At 63.8% G+C, this 26,203-nt stretch overlaps 2 protein-coding genes across 11 annotated transcripts in view; one reads left to right on the top strand and one right to left on the bottom strand.

The window, feature by feature from the left end:
- COPS9 (COP9 signalosome subunit 9) overlaps positions 1–26,203 on the bottom strand; it is a 394,021-nt gene that overhangs the window by 287,582 nt on the left and 80,236 nt on the right. Inside the window, exon 1 of one of the 10 annotated variants that reach the window (XM_050751517.1) lies at positions 23,558–23,562. The exons of 6 other annotated variants lie outside the window; for them this stretch is intronic. The gene's annotated coding sequence lies outside the window, so the exon portion shown is untranslated. Of the gene's footprint in view, positions 1–700; positions 705–3,159; positions 3,165–5,478; positions 5,483–23,557; positions 23,563–26,203 lie in introns of those variants that run through there. 3 more of the 10 variants (XM_050751513.1, XM_050751519.1, XM_050751525.1) reach the window with 3 other exon arrangements.
- Positions 5,776–26,203, top strand: part of GPC1 (glypican 1) — a 32,234-nt gene continuing 11,806 nt past the window's right edge. The window contains exon 1 of the mRNA XM_050751543.1: positions 5,776–6,219. Coding sequence (XP_050607500.1) covers positions 6,054–6,219 — 166 coding nt within the window. The 5' untranslated portion in view covers positions 5,776–6,053. The remainder of the gene's footprint in view (positions 6,220–26,203) is intronic.

Raw genomic sequence — 26,203 nt, 5'->3', positions numbered from 1 at the left:
CTCTCCTCCTCCCCGGTCCTCAGCCATGTCTATGGCTCCAGCCTCTCCTCCTCCCAAGTCCTTGGCTGTGTTTTGTTCCAGCCCTGCTTGCTCCTCCTTCCCTCCCCGGACACTCCCACTGTGTCCAAGAGGACCCTGCAGCTGCCTTCACCTCTGGTTGTGCCTGTGGCTGCAGGGCAAATAAAACCAACCCTTCACCCATCCCCCTCCCCAGGGACCAGGCAGCCTGTCCCTGTCCCCAGAAGAGACCTTGCACCACCCCTTCCCTCCCACAGGCATCAGGGGCTCCATCGCCCTTCAGCCGTCCAACGCTCAGGGCACCTGTCCCCTGCCACCAAGCGGGGCATTACTACTGCACAGAGAAACAGAAACTCAGATGCTGCAGTTTGGCCTCCTCAGGAAAACAGGATTCCCACAGAAGACCAGCAGGCCAGGGAGGCTGTAGTCCTCCCTCAGCTCCACCATGCAGGTGCCTCTCTCACCTGTGACTCAGCCTCGCCTGCCAAGGTTGCAAGACCCTGCTCGGTGGGCCCTGGCAAGGCCTCCCCCTTGGAAGGCTCTTCCACTGAGCCCCTGCATTCCCTCCCACCCAGCGCAGGCCAGTGGCACACAGGGCAGGCCACTGTGAACACTCTGGCTGCTCTGGGCCCTGACACAGTACAGGCCTGGGTCCTCCCCAGCCAGGTGTGCAGGCCCCCATCCCCCTAGCCATGGCCTGCCAGCCAGGGCCATGGAGGCCACAGCCACCTCCCCACATGCAGGCTGGGGGCTCCTGCCCAGGAGAACAGATGCCTGCTGTCTTGTTCTCTGGTCTTCCAGAGAGAAGGTTGGCTGAAGAGGGTGCCCCAGCCATGTTCCTGCCACCAACTGGACAACTCCCCTCGAGGGGCCTTGAGCATCTCAGGACACCCTCACCAGGAGCAGGGAAAGTTGGGAGCATGGCGTGGACAGTGCCACCCTTTCAGGCCAGCATGGTCCAGAGGCAAATCCTTACCTGCAGAGCAGCTCAGGGGACGCGTCCAATTGGTCTCACCCTGGAAACGGCTCTATGCTTTGGGGACCACGCAAGCTCTTCAGACAGGCCTGCAGAAGGGCAGCGGGAGGCGGGGCAGGGCCACAGTCTGACCCCCTCAGGCCTTAGGAGCCTCATCTACAGGGACACGAAACCCTTTGACTCCAGACTTCTGGAGCTGGAGGCAACTTTAGGCCTTCCCTAAGCGTAGAGGAAGGTTTGAGGTGAACCTGAAATCTGAATGGGGAGGGGAAGAGAGTTCAGCTTCCTGGACCCCTTGAGAGGAGGGGGAGGCTCAGGGGCTCCTGCACTGTGGCTGACGGCAGCCGCACTCTGATCCTCAGAGTCCTTGCAGGCTTTGGATTGATACTGGTTTTCGAATGATCAGCCGGGTAGTATGGACCGCAGGAGGAATAGGTCAAAAGCCAGCAATGGTCCAGCAGGGGAGAGGCGGAGGGAAGGGCAGGAGCCACACATGAAGCAGACAGGACCTGGCAGGAAAGCCATGAGCTGCTGGTGCTGGGGACACCGAGGCGTCCACATGGGTCTCTGAGCTCCAGTTGTGTGGGGTGCTTCGTCCTAACATAGCAGACAGTGCCGGGGTGCCCCCATCTGTTCCCTCTCTCCTCAGGGAGACCAGGCCAAGAGTCAGGGTGGGAACGGGCAGGAAAACCACCACAGGGAAGGCCAAGCCCAGCTCAGCCCAGAGTGGAGTGTTCGGGGTCATCTCCTGCCGCCCAGGTCCTCTGACCAGAGAGACAGGTGTCAGCTCTTGGAGGGGCCACAGGTGCACTCCTCTGACCCAAACTACCACACGGGTGACCTGGCCTCACTGGAAAGGCTTGCCCTCCTCTGACCTGGATAAGGAGACGAGCCCAGACTTCTGCTGACCAAAGGCACCCAGCAGAGCAGAGCAGGCTCCGAAGAGCTTTGCTTTGAAGTTGACTACCCCACGGCAGGGGCTTGGGGAGAGGTGGAGGGAGGTGCAGGTGCAACCTCTTCTGAGAATAATGGTGCCAGGTTTTCTCAGTCCCTCAAACTCTGCTCAGCTGGGGGCCTTGTCCACCCACCCTCACTGCCAAGTGGCAGCCCCCAAGTTGGGGGAGCCAAGGCAGCCCTAGGGTTCAGACTCAAAGCCGAACTCCTCTAGACTGGCGTCCTGGCTCAGGGCTGGAAGGACCTTCCAGGGTCCCACGGAGTGTCCAGGCAGAGCAGGGATGAGCACCCCACCTCACAGACCCCACACGAGTACAGTCCCACAGGGTCGTCGGGGGCCGAGCTCCTTCGTAAGATGACAGTGGCTCCCTGAGCCAGCACCAGAATGAGAGACCAGATGAATGTTCCCCAAGTGTCACCACCAAAAGGCGGGGCAGGAAGCACAGGGTGAGCTGGAGGTGGAGTTCATGGGCCAGAGCAGGCCCTGAGGCAGATCCCCTCCCCATTGCTAACCACTGCAGAGCTGCCCAGAGCCCCGCTTCTTTCCAGCAGGCACCCTGACTACCATTTGCAGAAGCATCTCCAGCTCTGCAGGCAGTATGTCCTGCCCACCCTGGTCTGCCCAGGGCTGACAGCCACTCCTGGGGATCATGTTCTCTCCATCAGTCACACACTGGGGTATCCACTTCCTTCTTCAGGCTGCTGCCCAAGGGGTCCCCAGACCCCCACAGAGGTGTGGGGACCCTACGTCCTCCACTACGCCCCAGGGCACCAAAACACCTCCTGGGTTCTCTAACACATCAGATGCCACAGCCTAGCCAGCCCTAGTCCATGTCCTTGAACCCCTGCTGTCTGCAAGCACACGCTCGCACTCCCACCTCCCACAGCCAGCAGGACAGGGTCCTCGTCGGTAAGGACGCTACGGACAATGACATTCACAAGAAGGCACCCGTGGATGGCAGCGAGGACAATCGCTCAGTCTGTTTGGAAACTTACTTTTGGAGTCTCCAAAAAACAATCTCTGAAACCAAACAGAAAAGGAAAGCAGTCCGTCCGTGGCAGTGGGCAAGGGCGCACACACTCACAGGGGTTCCATAAAGCAAAAGTAGAATAATTTCTGAGCAGACCCGCCATCCGAACGGCTGGGAGCTGCAGACCCCCCGGCGCTCCCTGTGTCTTCCGAGCAGAGACCAGGCTCAGCATCCCGCAGACCCCCACCCTCCCTAGGCAGAGGCAGGAGTGGGTCCTAAGAGAGCAGTACACATCCTCCAGGACCTGGGGTCCTCCACGGAAGATGGGGGCATGGAAGGGAGGCCCCGACGCTGTGGCCCGACAGGCACTGCCCACCTCAGCCCGTCAGACAATGCTAAGTGTCCCTCCTCTGCCCTAACTCTGCATCGGCGGAAGAGGAGGTCCAGGCTGCGCCACACGCCCGCTCTCAGGAACAAACTTTTCCTCTTGGTTGTTTCCTCACTTGCTCATTCCTTCCTTCTTTGTGTTGCACACGTGTGCCCCCACTGTCCAGACAGGCAAAGACACCAAAGCAGGAGGGGGTGGTCTTGGTCAGAGCCACATGGGCTACTGTGGTGGCTGGGATTGGAGGCATCAACTACGTCCTCAAACCCACCCATGTGTCCTGTGTGGAGCGGCCCCAGGGATGGGGTGGAAGCGGGGACTGATCACTCTTGCCCACCCTCCCAGAGTCCCAGTCTGGACCCTGCACCCCACCAGCACGGGCAGCCTGGCGGCTGCTGCCCTGGTGACGGCAGGCGTGTGCAGCATTGCCAGGAGGGAACCAGGGGCAGCTGCAGCTGCTCAGGATCCTGTGGCTCCTCCCAGGTGCAACCCCGCCCTTTGCTTCCAATCCCCCGGGTGGCATGTGCCTCCTACAGGGAAGGTCCTGGCTACAGGTCTCCTGGTCTGTGGAATGGGAATGATTCCAGGACCTGCGATGGTGGCAAGGACTTCCTTAGGAGATGAAGCCACCCAGGGGTCACCAGGGCCAGGCCAGGGCTGCGAGCATCACTTTCTGAGCCCTGCTGTCCACACTGCTCTCCAGAGGCCCAGAACTGGGCTGGAGGAAGGACCTGCCTGGAGGAATAACCCAGTCCGGTGAGATTGAGGAGGCATAAACAGTGATGGGGTAACTATCGAGCCTCAGGCCGGGTTACCCCAAGTCCAGGTTCCTAGGCTCAGGCAGCCCTGCCCGATCCGGCAGTGTGTGAGACCACACAGAGAGAGCGGGATCATGGGCCCGGGCTCCTGACCGTACTGGATAAGGTGTGCAGGCAGCCACTCCAGGCCGACAAGAAGGAGCAAGCCCGGAGCATGTACTGCACAGGGGTCTGTGAGTCACAAAATGTGACGTAGCAGAGGGTATGTGGGGGAAGGCAGAGAAATGTACACTTGGATTGGGTCCCCAAAGCCTCCCTCTCCAGCAATGACTCAGTGTCTCTGGGTGAAGGAGCAACCTTCTCTGGGGGGCAGGGCAGGAAATCCCAAGCACCCAGGGGGAGGGGAGCCACCGTCCTGCTCCAGCCCTACACAGTGGCTGAGAGCCCCCGGCACGGGGGCAGGGAATGTTGGCACCACCCCCACCATGGGCCCTGCTGCAGCTTCCAGGTGATGCCACAGGCCCTGAAATCAGGACACCCTTGCTGTACATGACGGTCATCTCGAGGTACTCTGCCAAGGCTGCCGACCTCTAAATCTGCCCCCGATTCTGCGGGTCAGGCATCTGGCTTCACTGCCACGCCTTACCATGGGGAGAACAGGAGGCCGGGGTGGGGGACCTGGGAGCCAAGGAAGGAGCAAAGTTCTGCAGACACCAACACCGCAGTCCTCGCCCCCTCCCCACAGACCCCATCTAGGCCAGTTCCCCATGTGCAGCTAAAGCCACGCGCCCTCCTACCATACAAGGTGCAGGCAGCCCTCCCGCCTTCTTCAAAGAGGCAGCTGCTCTGGGTCACTCCACCCTCCTCCCTCAGTGACCTAACTTGTCGCCGGGTTCCGACCCTATCCCTTCTCCAGAGGTCACCGGGCCCCACCCAGCAGCCCAAAACCAGTAGACCGGCCCTGCCCCATCACTTTGGTTTCTCCAGCATCCAAAGAACGTGGAGGGTCACCCTCCAAGGTCCAACAATTAAGCCATCTGTTGCCGCTCCCTGGGACTGGGAGAGGTGAGGTCGAGTTTCTTGGCCAATTTCCTGCGTGCAGCACCCACACCACAAAAGCCCCAGGTGTGAGCCGGAGCCCAGCGCGAGATGGCTGGAAGCGGGCGGGGAGGGGGCCGCTGCGGGGTGCAGGCGGGGTGAGGGGCGGCGGCCCGAGGCGCGGCCGGCGAGCGGAGGGGACGGAGGCGCCAGAGAGCGTTTGCGGGGCGCGCTGCCAGAGTGCAGGCAGCCGGAGCGCGCGGGAGGGAGCGGGGAGCGGGATGCCGATTTCGGCTGGGGGCGGGGAAGCCCCTGATTGGGGCGCGGGAGGCGTGATGTCACGTCCGGCGGGGGAAGCCCTGCCTCGCGCACCCTCCGCCCCCGTCCCCGCCCCCACAGGTGGTGCCACCGCCCTGGGCGCTGGGCGTGGGGGGCCGCCCCCAGGGACCCCGGCCGCGGCCCCGCGCTCCCCGGCTCCGCCGCCTCCCGCCGGGGATCGACAGAGTCGCGCGGCCGGGCGGGCCCTCTGGGTCCCTGAAAGCCAGAGGAGCGCCCAGTGCGCCCCGGCCGGCGCCCCCGCGCCGCGCCCCGCCCCGACCGGTGCTCCCAGTCCCTCCCCCACCCCTGCGCTCCCGCCCTGCCCCGCCCCTCTCCTCTCCCGTGGCCGCCGAGGGGCCGGGCCGGCGGCGGGGGAGGCGCCGAGCCGGGACTGCGCTCGCCCGCTGCGCTCTGGGCTGCCCGAGCGAGCGTTCGGACCTCGCACCCCGCGCGCCCCGCGCCGCCGCCGCCGCCGGCTTTTGTTGTCTCCGCCTCCTCGGCCGCCGCCGCCTCTGGACCGCGAGCCGCGCGCGCTGGGACCTTGGCTCTGCCCTTCGCGGGCGGGAGCTGCGCAGGACCCGGCCAGGATCCGAGAGAGGCGCGGGCGGGTGGCCGGGGGCGCCGCCGGCCCCGCCATGGAGCTCCGGGCCCGAGGCTGGTGGCTGCTGTGTGCGGCCGCAGCGCTGGTCGCCTGCGCCCGCGGGGACCCGGCCAGTAAGAGCCGGAGCTGCAGCGAGGTCCGCCAGATCTACGGAGCCAAGGGCTTCAGCCTGAGCGACGTGCCCCAGGCGGAGATCTCGGGTGAGTGAGGGCGCGGCGCCAGAGACCCCGGCCTGGCCGGGCTTTGGGCTCCAGACCCTGGTCTTCCCGACGCGGCTACTCGTCCCCGGCGTGGGATCCTGCCGCGTGCGCCCAGCCGCCCGGGCCCCGAGTGGCCCGCTGCGCTGCGGCTCCTCTGCAACCCTCGCCTCCAAGCCTCGCGCCGTACTCCCTCGCCAGGGTCTCCTCCGGTCCGCTCGGTCATCCTCCACCCCTCCCCGACCCCCCTGCACGCCGGAGCTGATCTGGCTGGGCTGCGGGCTCGGGGCGCTCCTCCCGGGCCACGGCTGGAGCTGGGCGTCTTCTGCCCGCCGCTCGGCCCAGCGCGCCTGCAGGCCGGGAGTCCCAGTCCCGGGGCTGGCTGTCGGGGCGCTGCGGGGCTCGGCGTGGCCGGGCTGTCGGGGCGCCGCTGACGATGGCCGCAGACCCCCTTATCTCTGTACAGACCTCTCTGGGAGGCGTCTTGGGTCCTGCCCGGGGATTCTCGTAGGGTCTCCAGCCAAGGCAGCCTAGGTGGATTTTATAAGCGGACCCCTCGGGGGATAGTGCGGAGGGGCGGGGAGGGAGCTGGGCGCTTCTCCGCGGGTGGAATGCCGCCGCCTCGCAGAGATTCCTGTCGGAGAACTTGTGCGCGCCGCGGCCCCCGCCTGGCACTTGGGCGGCCTCGCGCCGTGAGTCCAGCTGCAGGTGGTCGGCGCGTTGGATCCCGCCCAGGGGCCGTGTCATTTCTTTGTAAGAACAGCGGCCCTCTTGGCGCCCCCTAAGCCCTGCAGCCGCCTTCGCCTCTGCTTCTTCCCTCCCTGTGGTCCCGAAGGAGCTTTGGGGACAGAAGTGTACGGATGGGTGGAGCGGTGGGCTCCGTATTCTAAAGACCTTTTGGAACCCAAGCTTCACCTTCCCACGTGTGGGGACCACCCTCGGTCTGTACCCCGTGCCAGGGACTCAGTGGGCAAGAATAGAGCAGACCAGGTTCCTGCTCTGGGGGGCTCCTCTGAAACCAGGGGAGTAGGAGTGCGGGTGGAGGGCCACTCAGATGGGGACTCAGCGCAGGAATGCCCACGGTCCTGGGGATTCTGAGCAAGGAGGATCCGTGCGTCTGGGTGAGGGGGGGTCTGTGACCATGCCTCGCTGCGGGGGGCGGGGTGGGAAGCCGTGGGAGGAGGCAGCCGGGCTCTGGATCCCTGCCCCTCCAGGAGGAACAGAACCCACAGACAGCCCCTTGCCCTTGGTGGATCTCCCAGTGCCCCCAGCCTGAGGTTCTTTAAGGACCCCCTGACCGCTCCCCCCAGGAGGAACAGAACCCACAGTCTCTTGGCGGATCTCCCGATGCCCTCCCCACCAGCCTGAGGGTCTTGCAAGGACCCGTCCAAAGTCCCCGGAACAGACCTTCCTGTGTCTCTGCAGAGTCAGCCCTGTCATTTCCAGGCTGCCTCCCGCACCCCACTGGGCTCTGTCTATCCCAGGTAGGGGGCACACCTGGATGCCAGGCAGCACAAGGCCCTGGGCACGGTTGGGTTCGTTCTCTGCCCCTCTACCCACACCCAGAGAGGCATCCCTGACCTTCCTGGTGAATCCCTCCCCAGGCACCAGGGTAGCAGAGTGGCTGAATGGCTGCCCCTCCCAGCCCAGAGTCTTGAATGCTGCTCCATTGGAAGCCATTAGCCCCCAGCCCTTTTTAGTACCTTCATGTTCTCTGGGCATTTGCACCCTTAGGAGCCAACCTAACCCTGTTGGCATTCACAGGTCACTGTTCCCAGTTAGAGAGACAGAGTGGCAGAGTTTGGCCGTCTCCCAAGGGTGAGAAGAGAGGGCAGGACAAGATGGAGAAGTTTACGTGGGGCTGGGCCAGAGAGCGTGGGTCTTGCTGCCCTTGGGTTGGGGAATGCGGTGGGTTAGAGACCCAGGACAGGCAGATTGTGTTGGTTTCTCTGTGTCTGATGGGGCAGGGGATGCTGTCCAACCCACGTGGGGAGTATGAACGCCCTCCAGCTGTCTAACCACGATGCCAGCCATGGGCCGGTGCCTGCCGCCAGGGCTCGGGGTGCCACCCTCCTCCAGGCCTGCAAGGCCGGGACTGCAACTGGGCAGGGTTACTGCTTCTCTAGCCGGTGCTCCTCCGACGGGAGCCTCTCTCCCTGGACCCCCTATGGCTGCAGAAGTGGGGAGTAAACTTCGGGGCCCAGGGTACAGAAGACAATGTGGGAGGCACGTGGGCTGATGGGAACAGGGTGACCCCCTCGGGCCGCAGCAGCCCTGGGGTAGCCAAATCCAGTGTCCCCTCCTGCTTTGTTGGCTGGGCCTGGGCTCCGCGGGACGGGCGCCCTCTGGTGGCCCCTGGGCGGCATATCCTCCCAGGAGCCCAGGACCCTGTGTGGCCTAGTGGGCACCATCCTCAGTCCCGTCTGTCCTGCATCCAGACTTCTCCAGGGGGACCTCTGCAGAGGGGATGGGAGCCCCCTGGGGTTGGACACCTCGCTGGCCCAGAGCAGGTGGGGTAGAGATCTGATACTTCCTCGTGGGAAGGAGAGCAGGTGGCCCTGGGTGTGTGGCTGGCCTTCCCGGCCTCTGCCCCAGGGACCAGAAATGGCAGTGGGCGACAGGAGACTTATGAAAGAGGGCAGCGTCAGGACATGTCGGGCTCCCTTTTGAGCCGCCTTTTGTCTTCTGGACAGCCAGGCCAGGCTGCAGTGACAGGAGTAGTGTCCCATCTTATGGGCAAGGAAGCAGGCCTGGGTGCCACCAGCTGGACCATGGCACTGTGGCGGGGCACCCAGCCACCCTCCCTTTGTGCCAGGGCACGGCACAGAAGGCAAGGGCGGAGCCGAGTGGCACCCTGGGCACCCCTGCACTGCCAGGAGTCCTCATGCTGAATCACTGCCCACGTGCCAGCAGGCCTCCTGCTTTTCCCTGCAGGTTGTATCGGAGCATAGGTGTTCCCGGAGCACCTTCCTGGTCCCCTGACGTCTGATGTGATGTGTTGTGTGTCTGTTTGCTCCTTTGCTGGGGTCCCAGTGCCCCACCTTGGCACTGGTTGCTGGGACCACCTCTGTCTGTTTCCCTGTTGTAGCCACAGAACCTGACTGACTCCCGGCCCAGGGTCGCTTCTCATAGGACACCCCCAGGCCTTCCTGGCTTTACATCTGGCTGTGCTGGGTGGGGAGCGACACGTGGAGGGTAGAGGAGGGTCTCCTCAGAGCAGACACCCCTGTTCTCAGGGTCTCCCAGCCTGAGGCAGAGGAGGAGGGGCCCTAAGGTCCAGTTTTGGGGGCAGAAGTCAGAGCGGGGTATGGGACTGTCTGTATCACAGGAACTGCCTGGCCGCCCCTGTGCCCTGGGGTGGCAACCCGCCTACCAGCCGGAGTGGGTACCAGCGTGCCCTGGAGCCTGTACCAAGCACCCACTCGTTGGGCCCCTGTGAAGGAATCTTCTCTGTGCCACTTTTGACCGCCTGGGTGGTTGGCACACAGACTCTGGGGGACCGTCCTCAGAGGGCCTGGACCTCTCCTTCCCACATGCCTGAAAGAGTGCTCCTGGCCGGGCCCAGGAGAGCCCACCAGCATCTGCCTCTCAGTCCTGCTTAGCGGGCCTCTCGGAGGCTGCCTGGCGTACAGCCCCTCACCAGACCAGATGGTTCCCTGTGCCCTGTCCTGTACAGGTGGCTCCGTGTGGTTCCCAGGTGGTCCTCAGCCTTTGCTGTGCCACCGCTCTTCCTTCCACGAGAGGAGCTGGGATTTCATCATCCCCAGCATGAGGACTGAGCCGATCTCAGTGGAGCCCTGATCCGACAGGGCCACCTGTGTGATGCAGTGACCTGGGTCCCTGCTGGACCGCCAAGCCTTCCAGGCCAGGCAGGCCACCGCAGTCCTCAGGCACAGATGCCCCCACCCCCATCCCATCCACAGCCTCCCTGGGCCTCTTCACAGGAGAGAAAGGGAATAATCATGACCTCCCATGAAGGTGGCCAGGAGGGAGAAGGTGCCGGGATGCTGTGCACCTCGTGGGCAGCCTCGGGCCGTGTCCTCCCCTCTCCCCGGACACCTTCTGCAAAGGCCCACACACCCATCTCAGTTAATGGCATCCAGTACCCCAAGAGCACTCGTGAACCCGGCTTGTGAAGCGTTTCCCATTACTGTCTGGTTAACACATCAGACGGAAGGGGTCTTTGTAGACCCGTTTTGCAAATGAGTAAACCGAGGCCTGGCGAAGCCTTCCTCTTAGGGCCGGATCTGGCTGCAGCATTGACCACTGTCCAGTAAAGCCAGGCCAGGCTGCCTGTCCCAGGCTCTGCATTTTCTGGAAGGCTCGTGCATTCCCCAGCCAGGTCTCCTGGGCCTGGGCTCCATCTCTTAGGCACATTTGGAACGTTTAACTGGGGCTCCTCCAGGCCTCCCTGCCTGCAGTCTTGCCCAGCTCCTCCTGGCCTTGCTGCCCGGAGAGTCGGCCTTCCACACAGCTGCGCCTCGCCCTCCGGCCTGGCTCCACTGCCTGTCAGGGGAGAGCTGCCGCTCCAGCCTGCTAGGAGGGCTGTTCCTGGCGGGTGCTGCAAAGCCCTGCATGTCCCCAACAGGGCAGACCAGCCACCCACACTGGGCCAAGTGCCCCAGGATTAGTGGACAGGCATCCTATTCAGGTGCCCACAGGTGCCAAGCCAGGGAGACGAGGCAGGCTGGTCTGTTGGGGCTTGTACCTTCACACCAGCGATCACTAGGGACAGTGCGAGCCCATGGCTGACACATCTTCCCAGGTGCTGAGGACGCCTCCCTGCAGCAGGACTGGGGGCATACCCACCTGGTGGCCGAGCCGCAGGACTGGGGGCATACCCACCTGGCGGCCGAGCCGCAGGACTGGGGGCATACCCACCTGGCGGCCGGGCCGCAGGACTGGGGGCATACCCACCTGGCGGCCGGGCCGCAGGACTGGGGGCATACCCACCTGGCGGCCGGGCCGCAGGACTGGGGGCATACCCACCTGGCGGCCGGGCCGCAGGACTGGGGGCATACCCACCTGGCGGCCGGGCCGCAGGACTGGGGGCATACCCACCTGGCGGCCGGGCCGCAGGACTGGGGGCATACCCACCTGGCGGCCGGGCCGCAGGACTGGGGGCATACCTACCTGGTGGCCGGGCCGCAGGACTGGGCATCCGATCCCAGAGGAGAGCTTAGTGGGTATCTGAACATGCCCATGTCTGTTCTATGGCATCCACGTGCGTGGCCCAGGTGTCAGCCGTGGGCTGGCACTAGACGGGAGATGAGCCACAGGAGGGGCTCACTCGAAGCCACACGGGTCAGGTCTGGCCTGGGGCCCCACATGTGCCATGCCTGGGCCGGTGAGAGGCTGGATGCCTTTTCTTAAGCCAGACTGTTCTCCCAGGGCCTGACTCGGTTATTTCAGATCAAGACTGGATCCCTGGTGGAGGCTGGGTGTGGGCACTGCTATATGCGGGGCCTCTGTCCAACCCTGGCCCTGTCCAGTGTCGACGTGCCCAGAGCCCTGAGCCAACCTGGATCTTGCCAGTCGCCAGCACAGCCCTGTGGGGCCCGGGATCTTGCCCACCTTATGTGGGGGCTCCAGACAAGAGCCGCCTACCTGGAGCCTGGGCTCCTCGCTGCCGTGCCTGTGGCGGCTTTTCTTTGTCTGGGAACAGGCCTGGGCAGGTGCCCTGAGCCGCTTGAAGTCTCCTGATGGGGTGGGGGGTGCAGTGCAGGGTGTTGAGGCGTGGGCCAGGGAAACGGGTGGTTCTCCCTCCACTTCCAGGCCCCACACCCAGGCGGGAGCACGCAGCAGTCAGGTGAGGGCAATGCTAGGGAGAAGGGCCCAGAGCTGCAGCCTCCTTGGCTGCTCTTGGCCCTCTGTGGGTGGCAGGGAAGTGCAGGTGTGAGGGGCACACCCCACTGCCCCAGGCTCAGTAGCAGTCTGGAATCCGGGATGGGTTTAGGAGCCCCTGAGAGGGCCAGGCCAGCCTCACACCATCCCCTCCTCTGCCTGTGGCCTCAGCTCCATCTCCCGCCAGCTCCTGCTGACCCACCTTCCTGGCACACCTATCCCCTCCCTCCACGGCGTCCTCCCCGTGCCCACCCACAGCTCCTCCTCCGGCCTTTCGCCACAGCTTGACTTCCTGGGCATCCCCCAACATGTACACTGCCTGTTGCTGGGGCCACCGTCTGGGCAGGCCTGAGCTCTACACAGGGTGGCGAAGGCCCCAAGTCCCTCCCGGTGCCAGGCAGGGATGGGTGCTGGGGTTAGGAGCACAGGTGTTTCCAGAACACGCCAGAACAGTGCCACGGGCTGAGCAGCTGTAGCTGCAGACGTGTATCATCTGTGGTTCTAGAGGCTGGAAGCCTGAGATCAAGGTGTCCATCCACCAGGCTGGCCCCTTCTGAGGCTGAGGAAGAGTCTGTTCGGCCGCTGCCAGCTTCCGGGTGTTCCTTGGCTGGTAAATCCCACCTTGTTCTTCACAGGCCACTCTCCTCGTGTGCGCTTCTGTCTCCGAATTCCCCCTCTTCACAAGAACACGGCTCTAATTGGGTCAGGGCCCACCAGTATCATCTCTTCTTAACCAGACTCCACACCCAAAGTCACATCCTGAGGAATCGGGGTTAGACCTGGGCTGTGTGGGTTTTTGGTGGCACAGTTTAGCCTGTAGTGGGGAGCTAGCCCAGCCCAGCACACCTACGTCTTCCCGTCAGGCAGCAAAGACCCCGAGGCTCTGGGTGTTTCATGATTGTGGCCTCCTGAGCACGGGGCTGTGTCTCTGTAATGGGCTTAGAGCTCAGCACAGATGTGCCTGAGACCCTGGTGACAGTGTGATGGAGTTGCCACGCCCCCGCCTGCCGCTCACCCCCGCCCACCCGAGGTGCTCTCAGGGCACAGCCTGGTCCCCACAAGCCCGGGAGGCCTCAGCTTCAGACCCTGCGAGGCTCCTGGCTCCTTGGCCAGCCCCTCCTGCCCTGGGCCTCCGCTTCTCCCTCAGGTCCGGGTGGCAGGGCCAGGCCACTCAGGTGATGTTCCAGGTCTAGTGGCACGGCAGTGGCTGAGGATGCCGCCGCCTGTGCCGTCACAGGACCTGGGTGGGGGGCAGTGGCCAGGCTGGCCTGAAAACCTTCTCCAGGTTGGGTTGGGGAGTTGTGGCTCAGTGGTGTGAGTGTGCCTTGGACAGGCCCCAGGGTCCCACTTGTCAGGGGCAGAGCCCTTCAGGTGGACTTTGGACGGGGAGGCAGTGGGACTGCAGGGTGAGGGCGCCAGCGAGGGTTTGGAGATGCAGAGGTGAGGGAGGCCCGGGTACCAGGAGGCTGCACCGCTGCTGACTCCTGAGGTGGTGGCTGGCCGACGAGGCCCACTGTTCTCTTGTGCTAAGTGCCCCTTGGGTCCTGGAGGCTTGGCAGGGTGACAGGGCAGCACCCAGGGGCTCCCCCCAACCTGCTCCTTCAGGAGGAGGAGACCTCCCAGGGCTCTGGTGGGGAGGAGGGCCAGCCACAGAGCCACTGTAGATCATCCCTGAGGCCAGGGGACTCGGCAGCACAAACCTTGAGCCCAGCATGGGGCAGTGGGAGGTGAGGCCCAGCGGCAGCTGTGAACGAGGCCGGCCGGTGGGCTCTCAGGGGTCTTTGATGGGACGCAGCTGGTGGACAGTGAGAGGAGGGGACTGGGGCTGGAGCAGGGCAGTGAGGAGGACCCTGGGGTCCCTCCTTCCCCAGGCCCTCCCTCCCCTGGTCCGCTCCCATCTTTGAGGCACCCCAGGAGTTCCCAGAGTTGGCAGCACCAGGGGCTGTCTACTGGGTGGGCTGAGCACCACTTCGTTTGCAGTTTGGAAAGCTGAGTCCCAGAGAAGGGTCCCCAGGGCTCAGAGCTGAGAGGCCTCGCTGCCCCGGGCCAGGCCCCACACTTGCTTGCCGAGTGACTCACTCCTGCTCTGGGCCTGGCTAGCAGGGGTGAGGCTGGGTCAGAGGATGGGGAGCTGGGCCAAGGCCACAGACCACCCCGCAGGTGCAGGCACCCAGAGGCCTGAGGGGCACTGGGAGCACATGGGAGGGGAGACTGTGAACACGGCTTGGCTTCTTTGCAGCCCCGTGTTGGGGCCGTGTGAGGACACACGCCGCAGGAGGGCCCGGCTAGCCTCAGCCCAGCCCAGTCACCACGCCCGGCAGGTCTCCTGAGGTCAGAGCCGGCCCCGCAGTGGGCACCACATGCCCGCCTGCTGTCCTGGCTCCTGAGGGACAAGTGTGAGCTGGGCGGGCCAGGAAGCACAACGTTGCTAGGCTTCTCTTCCTGCCCCACAGAAGTTCGGGTTCTACTGAGAAACTTGGCTGGGGCTTCTGGGGACTCCTAAATCCAGCTGCCCAGGACCCTGCGGCACTGTCCATCCTGAGCCCTGTCCTCGCCCGCTGGTCCGGAGCCCTGTCCTCGCCCGCTGGTCCTGAGCCCTGTCCTCGCCCGCTGGTCCTGAGCCCTGTCCTCGCCTGCTGGTCCTGAGCCCTGTCCTCGCCCGCTGGTCCTGAGCCCTGTCCTCGCCCGCTGGTCCGGAGCCCTGTCCTCGCCCGCTGGTCCTGAGCCCTGTCCTTGCCCGCTGGTCCATCCTGGGGTGATGGATCTGGCTGCAGTGACCCCAATGCTCTGAGGCCCAGAACAGCGCGTCTCCCTCCTGGGAACAGCCAAGCCTTGGACAGGCCCACACAGCAGCGACAGGACCCTGAGCCTCCCTGGCAGGGGTGTTTCCTGGGTGCACCATCAGCAGTGGGACCTGTAGGAAAGTCTGTGGCCTGTGCACACCTTCAGACGATTTCCCCAAACACCGAGGACAGCTGTCCAGTGCGTCACAGAGCTGTGGCCCATGGGTGATGGTCTCAGCCTGTCCCTGCATCTGGTGCAGCCTAAGTGCCAGGGCCCCCTGTGGACCCTGCAGGTCACCCCTGTGTCTGGCGCATCCTTGGTGACTGGGGCTCTCTGTGGCTGTTCTGATCCTGTCCCTGTGGTAACCCATTTGTGACATCCAAGTGTCTCCTCAAGAACCGGGGCCAGGAGACCCATCCTTGGCTCTGGAGATTGCAGGGAGCACATCCCACCCACCTGTGACCATCTGCCAGGCCCTGGGGACAAAGCTGATGCCACCTGCCACCAGAGTTGGCTCAGGCGTTTCCATGCATCTCCAGTTGTCATGGAGCTTGGGACACGCTGGACCCAAGGAGGTATTTTAAAAGAACAAGGCTTTGTGTAATCCAGCCCCACTGTCCCTGAGCACAACGCCCCTCCCCGAGCCTGGGGGAGCTGCACCCGGGACACTCCTTGGCATCTTCAGTCTCCCTTCTGTGGCCTCACACCCGGGATGTTAGGTATTAGAACAGGTGCCTCCCTGTTCTGTGTGCATAGCCTCAGCCTGTGGGCAATTTGGGGTGAAGGGTGGCTGCAGGTCAGACACATACCTGGGAAGGTCCCCTGGGATATGGTGGCTTCCAACCAGGAGCAGTTGCCCTGGGCACTTGTGACATCCCAGTGATTGAGGAGTGGGGGTGCTCTGGTCTTCAGTGGGTGGGGCCAGGGAGCCCAGTAATCCTGTGAGATGGAGGTGCCTTTCCACAAACGCCAGTAGCACCCCCAAGAGAAATACTTGAACCGAAGCTGTAGGCGGGACCACGCCAGGGGAAGAGGGAGCTCAGAGGCGGCGGCACCACTCAGCGCCAGGTGCTAGGATGGGAGGATGGGCAGACTGTGGTGGCAGCATGCAGGAGGGTGGTTCTAGATGCACCTGGCCTCCTGTGGCTGCACGGATGAGGTTCTGGGATGTAATTCAGGGGGTTCATGAACTTGGCTGAGAAAGAGATTACATCTCCATCATTGCTAAGCTCTAACCAGAATTTAGCATTTCTCCTTACTCGGAACGATGGTGTTCCAAGACCTGGGGCTTTGTCACAGTAGACGTCACCACTGTTCATGCCCCTTCACATCCGTAGCAGGCAGCTTGGAAACTGCGTCCCCTCGCCTGACTTTGAATCCTAGTTAGTATTAGACCCGTCATGGCTCCTTTAAAACCACCTCCTAGAGAAGCACGTGCGTGGCCACCTCACAATTCGTCGTATCATATTCTGGTAACTGTGTGTGGTGAACTCTTCTTCCATAGTCCTCTGTGTAGTTGTACGCTCAGAAACAAGCCTCATCCTGAGAAAGCGTCTGCAGGCTTCACCAGTGGGCGAGGGGGCCCACGGCACAGAGAAAGTCAGGCTGACCTGAGCAGCGAGTTGCCCCCGTAGCAGAGAAGGAAAGGCTTGGGGCCCAGTATGTCTGTACCCAGGAGGGCCTGCCGTGGCCAAGGGTCTGGAACGGGGGGACGTGGTGAGGGGTCCCCAGGCACCTTGGGCGGAGTAAGGAGCAGGGCCCTTTGCCTGCCGTGTGAGTGAGGGAGACGCATCCCAGGTCTTCTGCATCATTGGTGGAGGCTCCTTGAGCTCCTACTGGGTGCTGGGTGCTGTTCTTGGTGCTGAAACGCAGCCGCAGACAGAGCACTTGCTCTCTGGACGCGGTTAACGCAGAGACAGGGCGTATGTGAGAGGGTCCACACAAGCTGTGCCTGTGCTCGGCCACCATGAGTGTGTAGCTTGTGTGAGTTACAAGTAAAGGGGTGTGACATGCAGGAGTCTAGACGTCTGCACGTGAGGTTTGCAACCACTCACCCATTTGAGTCATGTGAACCCCGAGGGCCGAACCCTGAAGACCCCTCCCTGGCTGGGGACTGGCCCAGGGCTCCCCAGTGCAGTTTGGCCCTCTCCTACCATGGCCATCTCTTGCCCTCTCTTGCCATGGCCATCTCTTGCCCTGTCCTCGGCCTCCCATGCTGCCTCATAGGACCCTCAACTGGGGCTAGGCACCCGGGGCTCCTCCCCAACCCAAGGAGCCTGGAGCATCTGGGGCCTGGAGCACTGCTCATTGAGAGGACCAGAGAGGAGACTTGGGGAACAGACCGGAAGGACTGGGTTCTCCTGGCCCACGTCATTTGGCCCGCAGAGGAGGGAGAGAGGGCCAGGGTGAGCAGCCCCGGGCAGTGTGGAGAGACCTGCCTGAGGGGAGCAGTGGAGCCGCACAGATGGGCTCAGAATCCGGGGTGGACTGGTGGCCCAAGCCCAAGCAGGGGTGTCCACCCACAGCCATGTTGGGAGCCCAGCCTGGCATGGCTGAACCCCTGCCATCTGGCACCCAGGGATGCCCAGAAGGGGTAGGCTTCACCCCGTTTCTGAGTAGCAGAGGCAGTGAGTGGGCCAGGCGGAGATGGGGCTGGGGGCTGGGTGGGCAGGGTCTGAGGGCATTAAGGCTGGACCCCAGAGCCAGGAGGGGCATGACCATAGGTCTGAGTCGAAAGTGAGGTGTCGTAGATGACCCCCATGTTCATTCCTCCCTCAAGCAGAGATCTCTTGAGCTATGCCCCGACACAGAGGTTGTTCTGGGCACTGGGACACAGCAAAGTCCCTGTACTCTCTCTGGGACCTCTGTGTGGCTGGGGCGACATCGGCTGTCATTTCAGGTCAGGAAGGCTCAACGCCGTGAGGAGGGTGTGTGAGGGCCACTCTGAGGCCGGTGCAGAGCCGGCAGGTGGAGGGGGAGGGCGCGTGGGTGTGCACACACTGCCTGCTCCCCTGTCCACATGGACCTCGGGGTTCCCAGGGAGGCGGCCTGCCGGGCCTCTGGGGAAGGTCACACCCTTGGCCGAGGGCTGCTTCTCTTGAAGATCGTGGCCGTTCCCGGTGGCCGTCGTCTTGGCAAAGGGGCGGGTCCTGAGGGAAAGCCAAAACCAACCTGCTGGGGGGTCACGGGGGGCTAAGGGCCGGCTCCACACTGCCCGTGCCCCTGGCCCTGCCCCTGCCCCACAGTCGCCGTGTGCCCGGCAGAAGGCTGGCCCTGCCCCTGCCCCACAGTCGCCGTGTGCCCGGCAGAAGGCTGGCCCGCCTTCTGTCCAGCGTATGTCATGTCAGGGAGGCCTACTCTTTCGCTAAGTGCCATCTTCCAGAAGGCGGGCTGTGGATGAGGGCACTCCGTGGGGAGGCAGGAAGGCCAGGCTGGGGAGCCAGGGCCAGATCCGCCTGGACAGGAGACCCCATCCTCGTCACTGGCGCAGGTGCTTCCTGGGTGTTGCCCTGGGCACTCACGGCACGCCGTGTCAGCACTCCCATTCGCTGGTGCTGGATATGAGAAGTTGGAAATGGCAAGAAGAGTTGCTGCCAGGCCATTCTGGGTGGAATGCACAGTGTCCCCAGGGCGCAGTGACAGTGGGACGGCCGGAGGCGCTCTCAGGCCTGCCTTGAGGGTGGCAGCTGGTTTTCAGGAAGAGAGTCGAGGGTGGAGACTCCAGGAGGCACCGCAGGCCCTGTGGAGAGGCAGGAAGGGCAGGAGATGCTGACCCTGGGTCTGGACAGCTGCCTTCATAGGGGCCTCTCCCTTCCCCTACAAGATGGGGCTGGTTCCTTCCCCCAGGCTGTCTGCCTCCTGGATCTCATGTGCCCGCCCCAGGCAGCGTCCCCAACCTCTGCCCAGAACCATCTCATGGGATCCCGGCATCCCTCCTCCTGCCAGGCAGTCTAGGTGTAGACAGTCCCTGCCAGGCAGTCTGGGTATAGACAGGGCGGAGTCAAGACTCCAGGTGCCTGGGGGTGGAACTCTGAGCCTCCGGCTCTCCTCCGGCAGGTGGCTCCGGGAAATAGGTGGGAGTCATGGAGGCGGAGGGCCCACATTCCCACCTGCTGCAGGACCCGCAGGGCCCACAGGAGGTCAGGGCTCGCCTTTGGGGAGGCAGGCAGGCAGGCACATGACACGGCCACCTGCTCAGAGTCTCCCTGGTCTGGGAGCCCTGCGCATTCTTGGTGGTGGGCCGTTGACCAGCAGCATGGCCAGCAGGTATCCCTCCCCAGACATGGCCTTGCAGACGCTGGCCCAGCTGCCTGAGGCCCAGCTAGGTTTCGGCAGCGCGTGGCCAGCGACGGGACAGTCAGGCCAGCGAGGGTGGCCAGGCCTGATCCTAGTTTTGCAAGAGTGGCCTAATCTCCACGCCTGGGCTCGGGTTGCCCCGGTGCCGAGCCTGGGATTCTCATTTGCTCCCCTTCAGTGAGGACAGGGGGGCGCTCAGGCCAGTGGAAGCAGATCGCCTTAGGCAGAGGTCTAGACCTGGGGGGCAGCCACCTAACCTCTGTGGGCCTCAGTCTTCCCATTTGTAAGCTGGGGGTGGTCCTGCCTGCCTGTTAATTGAGATAGTGCTGATTTCGGGAGAGACCCATTGCTCTCCAAGGAGGCTGGGGGCAGTTCAGAGTTGAAAACGGCCTTAAATCTCCTGCTGCCAGCCTGGACAGGGTCTGAGACCTGAGTGGGGGAGCCAGGGATACGTGGGTGCGCAGCCATGGATGCCCAAAGGTGATGTGGGCTGCTGCGGGTAGGGAGACCTGTGTGATTCAGGCAGGCGCCTGCCACCCCGCACCCGCGACGCTGCAAAGGGCTGCCGGATTTAGCAGATGCAAAGACAGGACCCCAGTACATGGGAGTTTCAGGCAGACCCTGAATCGTTTTGTAGTGCAGTGTGTCACAAATATTTTAATTTCAAATAAGGAAATAAATGTTTAGAGTAAATATGCCCTATGTATTTATTGTAAGTACGCCCCAGATATTTGGGGGGAGGGAGAGTTGTTTGCTTTTTGTGGCAAAATATGCATGACAAAATTTGCCAATTTAACAATTTTTAAGAGTTCAGTTCAGTGGCATTCAGTCTGTTCACGCTGTTGTGCAGCCGTCACCCCCATCCAGCTCCAGGACCCTTTTCATCTTGTAAAACTGAAACTCTGTCCCCATTAAACAGTAACTCCCCATTTCCCCTCTCCACCACCCCTGGTGCCTGCCATCCTTTCTGCCTCTATGAATTGACTCCTCTAGGGACCTCACATACGTGGAATCACCGGATCTGTCCTTTTGTGTCGCTTCTTTCACTCAGCGCCGTCATCAAGGCTCCTCCACACCAGAGCATGTGTCAGAATTTCTTCCTTTTCAGGGATTAATCCTATTCCATTGTATGCGCCTACAGACAGTTTGTGGAAACAATCTATTCAACTGTGGAGAGACGTCGTCGTTTCTACCTTCTGGCTCTGGTGAATAATGCTGTGAGCATGGGTGTATGGGGACCCGTTCCGTTTCCTGCTTCCAGTTCTTTGGGACCAAATACTTTTATACTGTACTAAAATAACAATTCATTGTTGATTTGCAATTCAGATGTAACTGGCCTCTGTGCCTTATCTGCACTGGTCCCCCTAATCGTGGCTGTAGGGCAGGGCCGGGCAGAAGCTCCAGCCCACACACCTGCCATGCCGGGCAGGCAGGCAGAGGTGCCTGGGCGGCCGCCAACTCATCAAAGCCCTAGGGAGACACCCTCCTGGGACCGCCCAGACCTCTCCGGGCTCAGCAGGGCTTGTCAGCTCCTGCTTCAGCTTTGCCTGCAGCGCAGGAATTCCCCTGGGATCGGAATCAGAGCAGGCTGTAGGGTTGGGGAGGCGGGAGAGGCCAGGGCTGTTCCCCGTGCTGGGCCCCGTGCTGCTACTCCTAGCCTGTGACCTTGCGCAGGTCACTTTAGCTCCCTATGTGTCGGCTCTGTCAGCGGGACCTACAGCTGCTGTGAAGATGAAATGATGCGGCTTAAACCCTTGCGAGGCCCATAGTGAGCTCTGCGTCTCAGCAGGGAGACAGCAAGGCCTCTGGGAACAAGGGAGCCCTCACTGGGTTTGACCTTCCACTCAGGGGCACATCCCCTCCAGCCCTGTGCTTCCTCTGGGGAGGAGGTGCTGGCTTGGGGGGCGTGGCTTACGGGCCATGCTGGCTGTGGGTCTTGTTCCCTCCAATGCCAACACTGGGCAGATTCTCCCAGACAAATCATTTAGACGTCTGCCTTTATTCAGTACCAGGGTACCAGGACCAGCCTGGGTGCCAGGTAGGGAGGCAGGAGCAAGGAAACGGAGGCTCCCCTAGCAGAGGTTCCCTCTGGAAGGAGCGTGGCTTGTTGGGACGGGAGGCTTCCTGGGGGCATGTGAGATGGAGGAAAGCGGCAGGTCACAGCTGGGTGGAGTGACTGGGTGGTGGGGGTGGGCGAAGGGAGAGCCGTGCCTGGGGCCACCATGACCCACCGAGATGGCTTCCCGGGAAGTGGTTGGGTCAGGGTGAGTGGCCGAGCTCCTTTGCTCTCCCCTTCTTCTGTTCCTTCCCCAGTGTTTACGAGCCATCCCTCGTGGTGGGCTCCCTCCGGAGGCACCCAAGGGCTTGCTCTGGGATCCAGCCCAGCCTCAGCTATGTGTGTGTCTGCCTGGTTGGCATTCACGATGCAGATGGACGGGCCTGCGTGGCATGTTTGTGGATTGGAATGTGGATGCAGCAGACAGGGAGGGCCAGTCCATCTTCGAGGCTTCCTTGGGTGCCTGTGGCCCCTGCAGTGGGTATATGGGAAACTAGATAGGAGAGCTGGGCAGAGCCCCAGGAGGACAACCCGGCCCCCGCCTGAATCTCAGCCCTGTTGGCAGGGGTGGGCATAGAGATGTGGGTGCCCTCTTCAGCTCCACCAAGCCAAGGAGGAGAAAGGCTGAGCCAGGCGTGGGGCACAGCCTCTGGGGAGCACCTAGCCCTGGGTTCCAAGAGAGGGCTTTCTGCCTTACAGCCAAGACACCGGGTCCTGGGTGTGGCAGGAGGTTTGTGACACAAGCTCTGAATCCCCTTTCATCTCCAGCGTCTGAGGCCACAGCATGAGCCTCAGACAGCGGAGCAGGCTGGCATGGGGGGAGGTCTGCAGAGGGCCCGTGACCTCTTGGCCAGAGCTGTGACTAGGCCCCCATCTGAGGGGCCCCTGCCATGCCAGGGCAGGCACCGCCCAGACCTGGTGTCTGCCGGCAGGGTGGCCTGCCCAGGGGTTCCCCAAGCAGGATCTGGGCAGCTTAGAGAGCAGTTTTGGGAGTTGCCTGGTGAAACCCCCATCTTTGGGGGTCTCCAGTGTTGTGGCCTGCCTTGGTGGTTTGCCCAGCAACTCTCAGTGTGCCCACTGCAGACTGGCCGAGAGGCCCGAGTGCTGCCCGAGGGGAACTGGTGTGAGTGGGTGGGGAGCTGGGCCGGGCCAGTGGGAGCCACGCAGGACCTGGGCTGCAGGGAGGGGAGAGTGTTGGTGGAAGAGCTGTCCCTTTGGTGTCCAAGGAAGGGCGAGAGCGCACAGCATAGACCTCCCAGGCTGCGGGCACCTGGATGGGGGACTTGGTAGAAGGATGTGGCCTGTTGGGTTTGGTATGTCAGAAGGAAAGGAGGTCAGGATGTAGGGGCAGGGGGGTCTGGAGTCAAGGCCCGGGTGCCTTTGGACTGGGGGCTGGAGGGGGCAGGTAGAGGATGTGGAATGACCATGGAGGCTTTGTGTGAGGACAGCAGTGGTCAGCTGCCACCTTCATCACAGAGAGAAACCCGACACCCCGCCCCCATTACCGTGCGGGGAGGGGCGCTGGCACCCCCGAGCACCAGACCTGCTGAGACCCAGGCGCCCCTGCACCAAGGCCTTGGCCCGCTTAGCTGCGGTGGGGAAACCAGGAGGCCCCGGCTGCCCGCGAAGAAGAGGAGCAGCCCCCGCAGGCCGGAGGGAGGGGCCCGGCCTCGGCGGCGGCCAGGGAGGCGGGCGCGGGGCGGCGGGCAGGAGGCGGCTGTGGCGGCGGGGACCTGGCCGGAGGGGCCGGGGCGGCCGCCTGCGGTTTCCAGGGAGACGGGGGCGGCGCTGTGCGCGGCGGGGCGGGGGCTGCGGGAGGACGCTCGTCCCCGCGCCGGGAGCCGCCGCCCTCGCCCGTGCGCGCCAGTGCGGCTGCGGCGCTGCCCGGGGCGGCTGCGGCCGGAGTCTCCCGCGCGCCTGGCGGACGGCAGCCCGCCCGTGTCTCCCGCTGGCTCTTCGCCTCCTGCGAGCCCTTCCGCCCGGCCCCGCTCCGCCGCCCTTCCCCGGCCGGAGCACCTGCACCCAGAGCCGCGCGCGCCGCCCGGAGCCGCCGGAGCCGCTGGAGCCGCCGCCGCCGCCGCGAAGGGGGTCCCGCGTCCGCCGCGAAGCCAGGCCCGAGGACTCCGCCCGCCGCGCCCCCTCTCCCGTGGCGCCACCGCACCCACATCCCCGGCCGCGCCACCCCCATCTCCACCTGCTCCTCGTCCCCATCGCCTCCGTCCTGCCCCGCTTGGCCGCCGCAGCCCCATCCCCTTTCCGCCCCTCCCGTCGGGAGTCTGTGGCCCGTCCCCGATCCCACCCCGCCCATCGCCCCAGCTTCACCCACCCCTACCCTTCCCGGGCCGCATCCCGGCGTCCCCGCCCCCACCCTCTGCCCCGCTCCGCATCGCCTGCCGCAGCCCCGGGGCCCCCCTTTCTCTTCCGCCAGGCCCATCCCCCTCCCCCGGGCTGTCGCAGCCCTTCGAGCCCCCTCCCCCGCCACCCCGCCCCCGTGCCTGCCGCAGCCACTGCGACAAGCCCCTTCCCCGCCAATCGCGGCGCCCTCCTCCCCTCGCCCTCCTGCCGCAGCCCCCAGCTCCCCGCCCGCCCCCTCCCCTCCCCTCCCCGCCGCGCCCACTGCACCAGCGCCCCCTCCTCGCCGCGCCGCGCCGCTGCCGCGTGTCCAGACCCCTGCCGCCCGCTCCGGCTCCGCGGTTTGCCGTCCTCCTCCCTGGCCGCGGCGACTGGCGACTGGCATCGGGGCGCCCGGGACCCCCAGGACGGCGACCCGGCCGCCGGTGCCGCCGAGCCTTTGTTCCGCCGCCGGGGCCGGTCTCTCGCCTGTCGCCCTCGCAAGCAGCCGCGGGTGGCAGAAGCCTTAGCCGGCCTGGGGCGCGGACCCTCCCACCCGGGGCAGAGGTGTCCCTGCGACGCCCCTGGGTTTCGGGTTGCAGTGCGTGGCGGAGGTTCTGCGGCTGCGGAGGGGCTCCTTGGCGACGCTGTCATTTGGGTGAAATGGTGGCAGGGGCTTCGGGCAGGCGGCAGGGGTGTGGGGAGGGGTGGGAAGCACGATGGGGTGAGGCTGGGGGCTGTCGATGCTGTTGACAGGGAGCTGAGATGCCGTGGCTGGTCCACCTCGCAGGTGGGGCCAAGGCTGCCTCCGGCTCAGATGTCAGGAGCCCAGGTGAACAGGGACTGGCCAGGGGTGCAGGCTTCCTAGGGGATGGGGCAAAAGTGAGGAAAAGATCCCCTGCAGCCTGGGTGGTGGGTGGTCCCCAGGAAACCTCCTGGGACATTTGCCCAGTGCACCCTCACCACAGGAGGTTGCTGGACATACCAGGAGGATGCCACAGCCACCGGAGCTGGATGGGGTCCTAGAGCAGATGGGGCAGGAGCTGGGACAGGCTTCGAGAAGAGGGTTTGGGCTTGGGGAAAGCCTTCCCAGCGATCGGCCAGCCAGGAAGGCCACCTTGCAGGGTGCAGAGCTGAGTAGAGGTCAGGAGCCAGGAGGCCTAGGCTCTTCCCTGGTGTGTTGGGAGGCTGCGGTGCCTGGAGCTCTGCACACAGCCCTGCTCCAGCACCATGGCAGGCAATGCAGGCTGACTATCCACACTAAATTCCAGTATGGTAGGCATTCGATTCTGTTGACACTGAGTGTCTAGGACAAGGCTGTAAAGGCGGATAAAGCCGGCTTTACAGCCTGCACCTCCTGTGTGTGTCGTGGAAGCTTCTGGAGGGATGGGCGTGGCGTGGCGCCATCATCTCTCTGCGTTCTTCTTGGGAGGGCTCCAGAGCCACTGGTCGCGGGCAGCTGCCGGGCTGGGTCTGGACAAATGAGGTCTGGGTTCATCATCGGGGTTGGTGGCCACTGTCCAGATGGGAGTCTCGCCTAAAGCTTTGGGGTGATGGTGCTGATGACCAAGGGGAGACTGCTAGGTGGGGACATGTCAGCAGGGGACAGGAATGCGTGACCTAAAACGTGTCTAAAGCTAAGGCTGGTGGGGGCTTAGCGAGGAGCAGCAGAGTGGGGTGGTCCAGAGCCGTCAGGATCTGGAGGGGGAAGATGGAACCAGACAGCAGCTGCCTAAGGACCAGGGAGCAAGATCTCTGTGCTTTAACCTGAGGAGCAGGAGCGTGGGAATTGGAGGCTTTGGGTTTGAGGTGGGGGATGAATCTGCCATGAAACAAATAATCACCTTCCTCCCAAAAAAAAATCCTCAGAGCACTTGGGGAGGGAAGTGTCCCAGTGACTGAGGGAGGGGAGTGCTGTGTAAGGATGGGTCAGCTACAGCAACTTCAGCCCAGTGATCAGGGAAGAGAGGGCCCAGTCCCTGGCCCAGCGGGGAGCAGGCCTGGCGACCTTGACCCGAGCAGCCCCAGGGCCGGAGGGAGGGCTGGGCTGGAAGGGCCCAGATACCTTTCTGCGTGGGGGGGAAGGGGAGGGGCTGCCGGAACTCACCCCCTAGGTTGGAAAATGCCTCCCTCTGAGTTGGAGGGGGGAAAGGCCAAGAAGGAGGTATCAGAAGGAAGGTCCAGGAAGGAGAGGGAGAGGGACATGGGGAGGGGAGGGTTCCCTCCTGGCCTGAGGCCTGTGTATCCCCCAGGTGTTGAGCTGAGAGAAGTGGTGGGGAGGCACCTGGGGGTGGGGAGATTTAAGATGACAACTGGACTTGGGCACATCGCTCGCCATCCAGAAAGACCCCAGCCCCTGGCATTCTTCCAGGAGGGGGCTTGCTTTGCTGGCCTGCAGGGGGACTTTGCAGAGCCCGCCTCTGCCATCTCATGTCTAGGACCGACACCTGCGGGCCCCGGCCTGCACTGGGCTGGAGCTCAGCAGAAGGAAGCCAGCGGGAGGCCTCCTGCCTTTGACTGCCGTGCGTCCAGCCTGCAGCGGGCCTCAGGGGGCCGCCTCGGTCCAGCCTGCCCGGGGCTCCCAGGCCGGCGCCCAAGCTCTGGCTCCGTGTCTTCACTCCCGTGTTTGTCCGAGGAGGGAGGGAGGGACGGGGGCTGTGCTGGGGCAGCCGGAAC

Source organism: Macaca thibetana, chromosome 12 (assembly GCF_024542745.1).
Source record: "Macaca thibetana thibetana isolate TM-01 chromosome 12, ASM2454274v1, whole genome shotgun sequence".
NCBI lineage: Eukaryota > Metazoa > Chordata > Mammalia > Primates > Cercopithecidae > Macaca > Macaca thibetana.
This window is presented reverse-complemented; position numbering and strand designations above follow the sequence as displayed.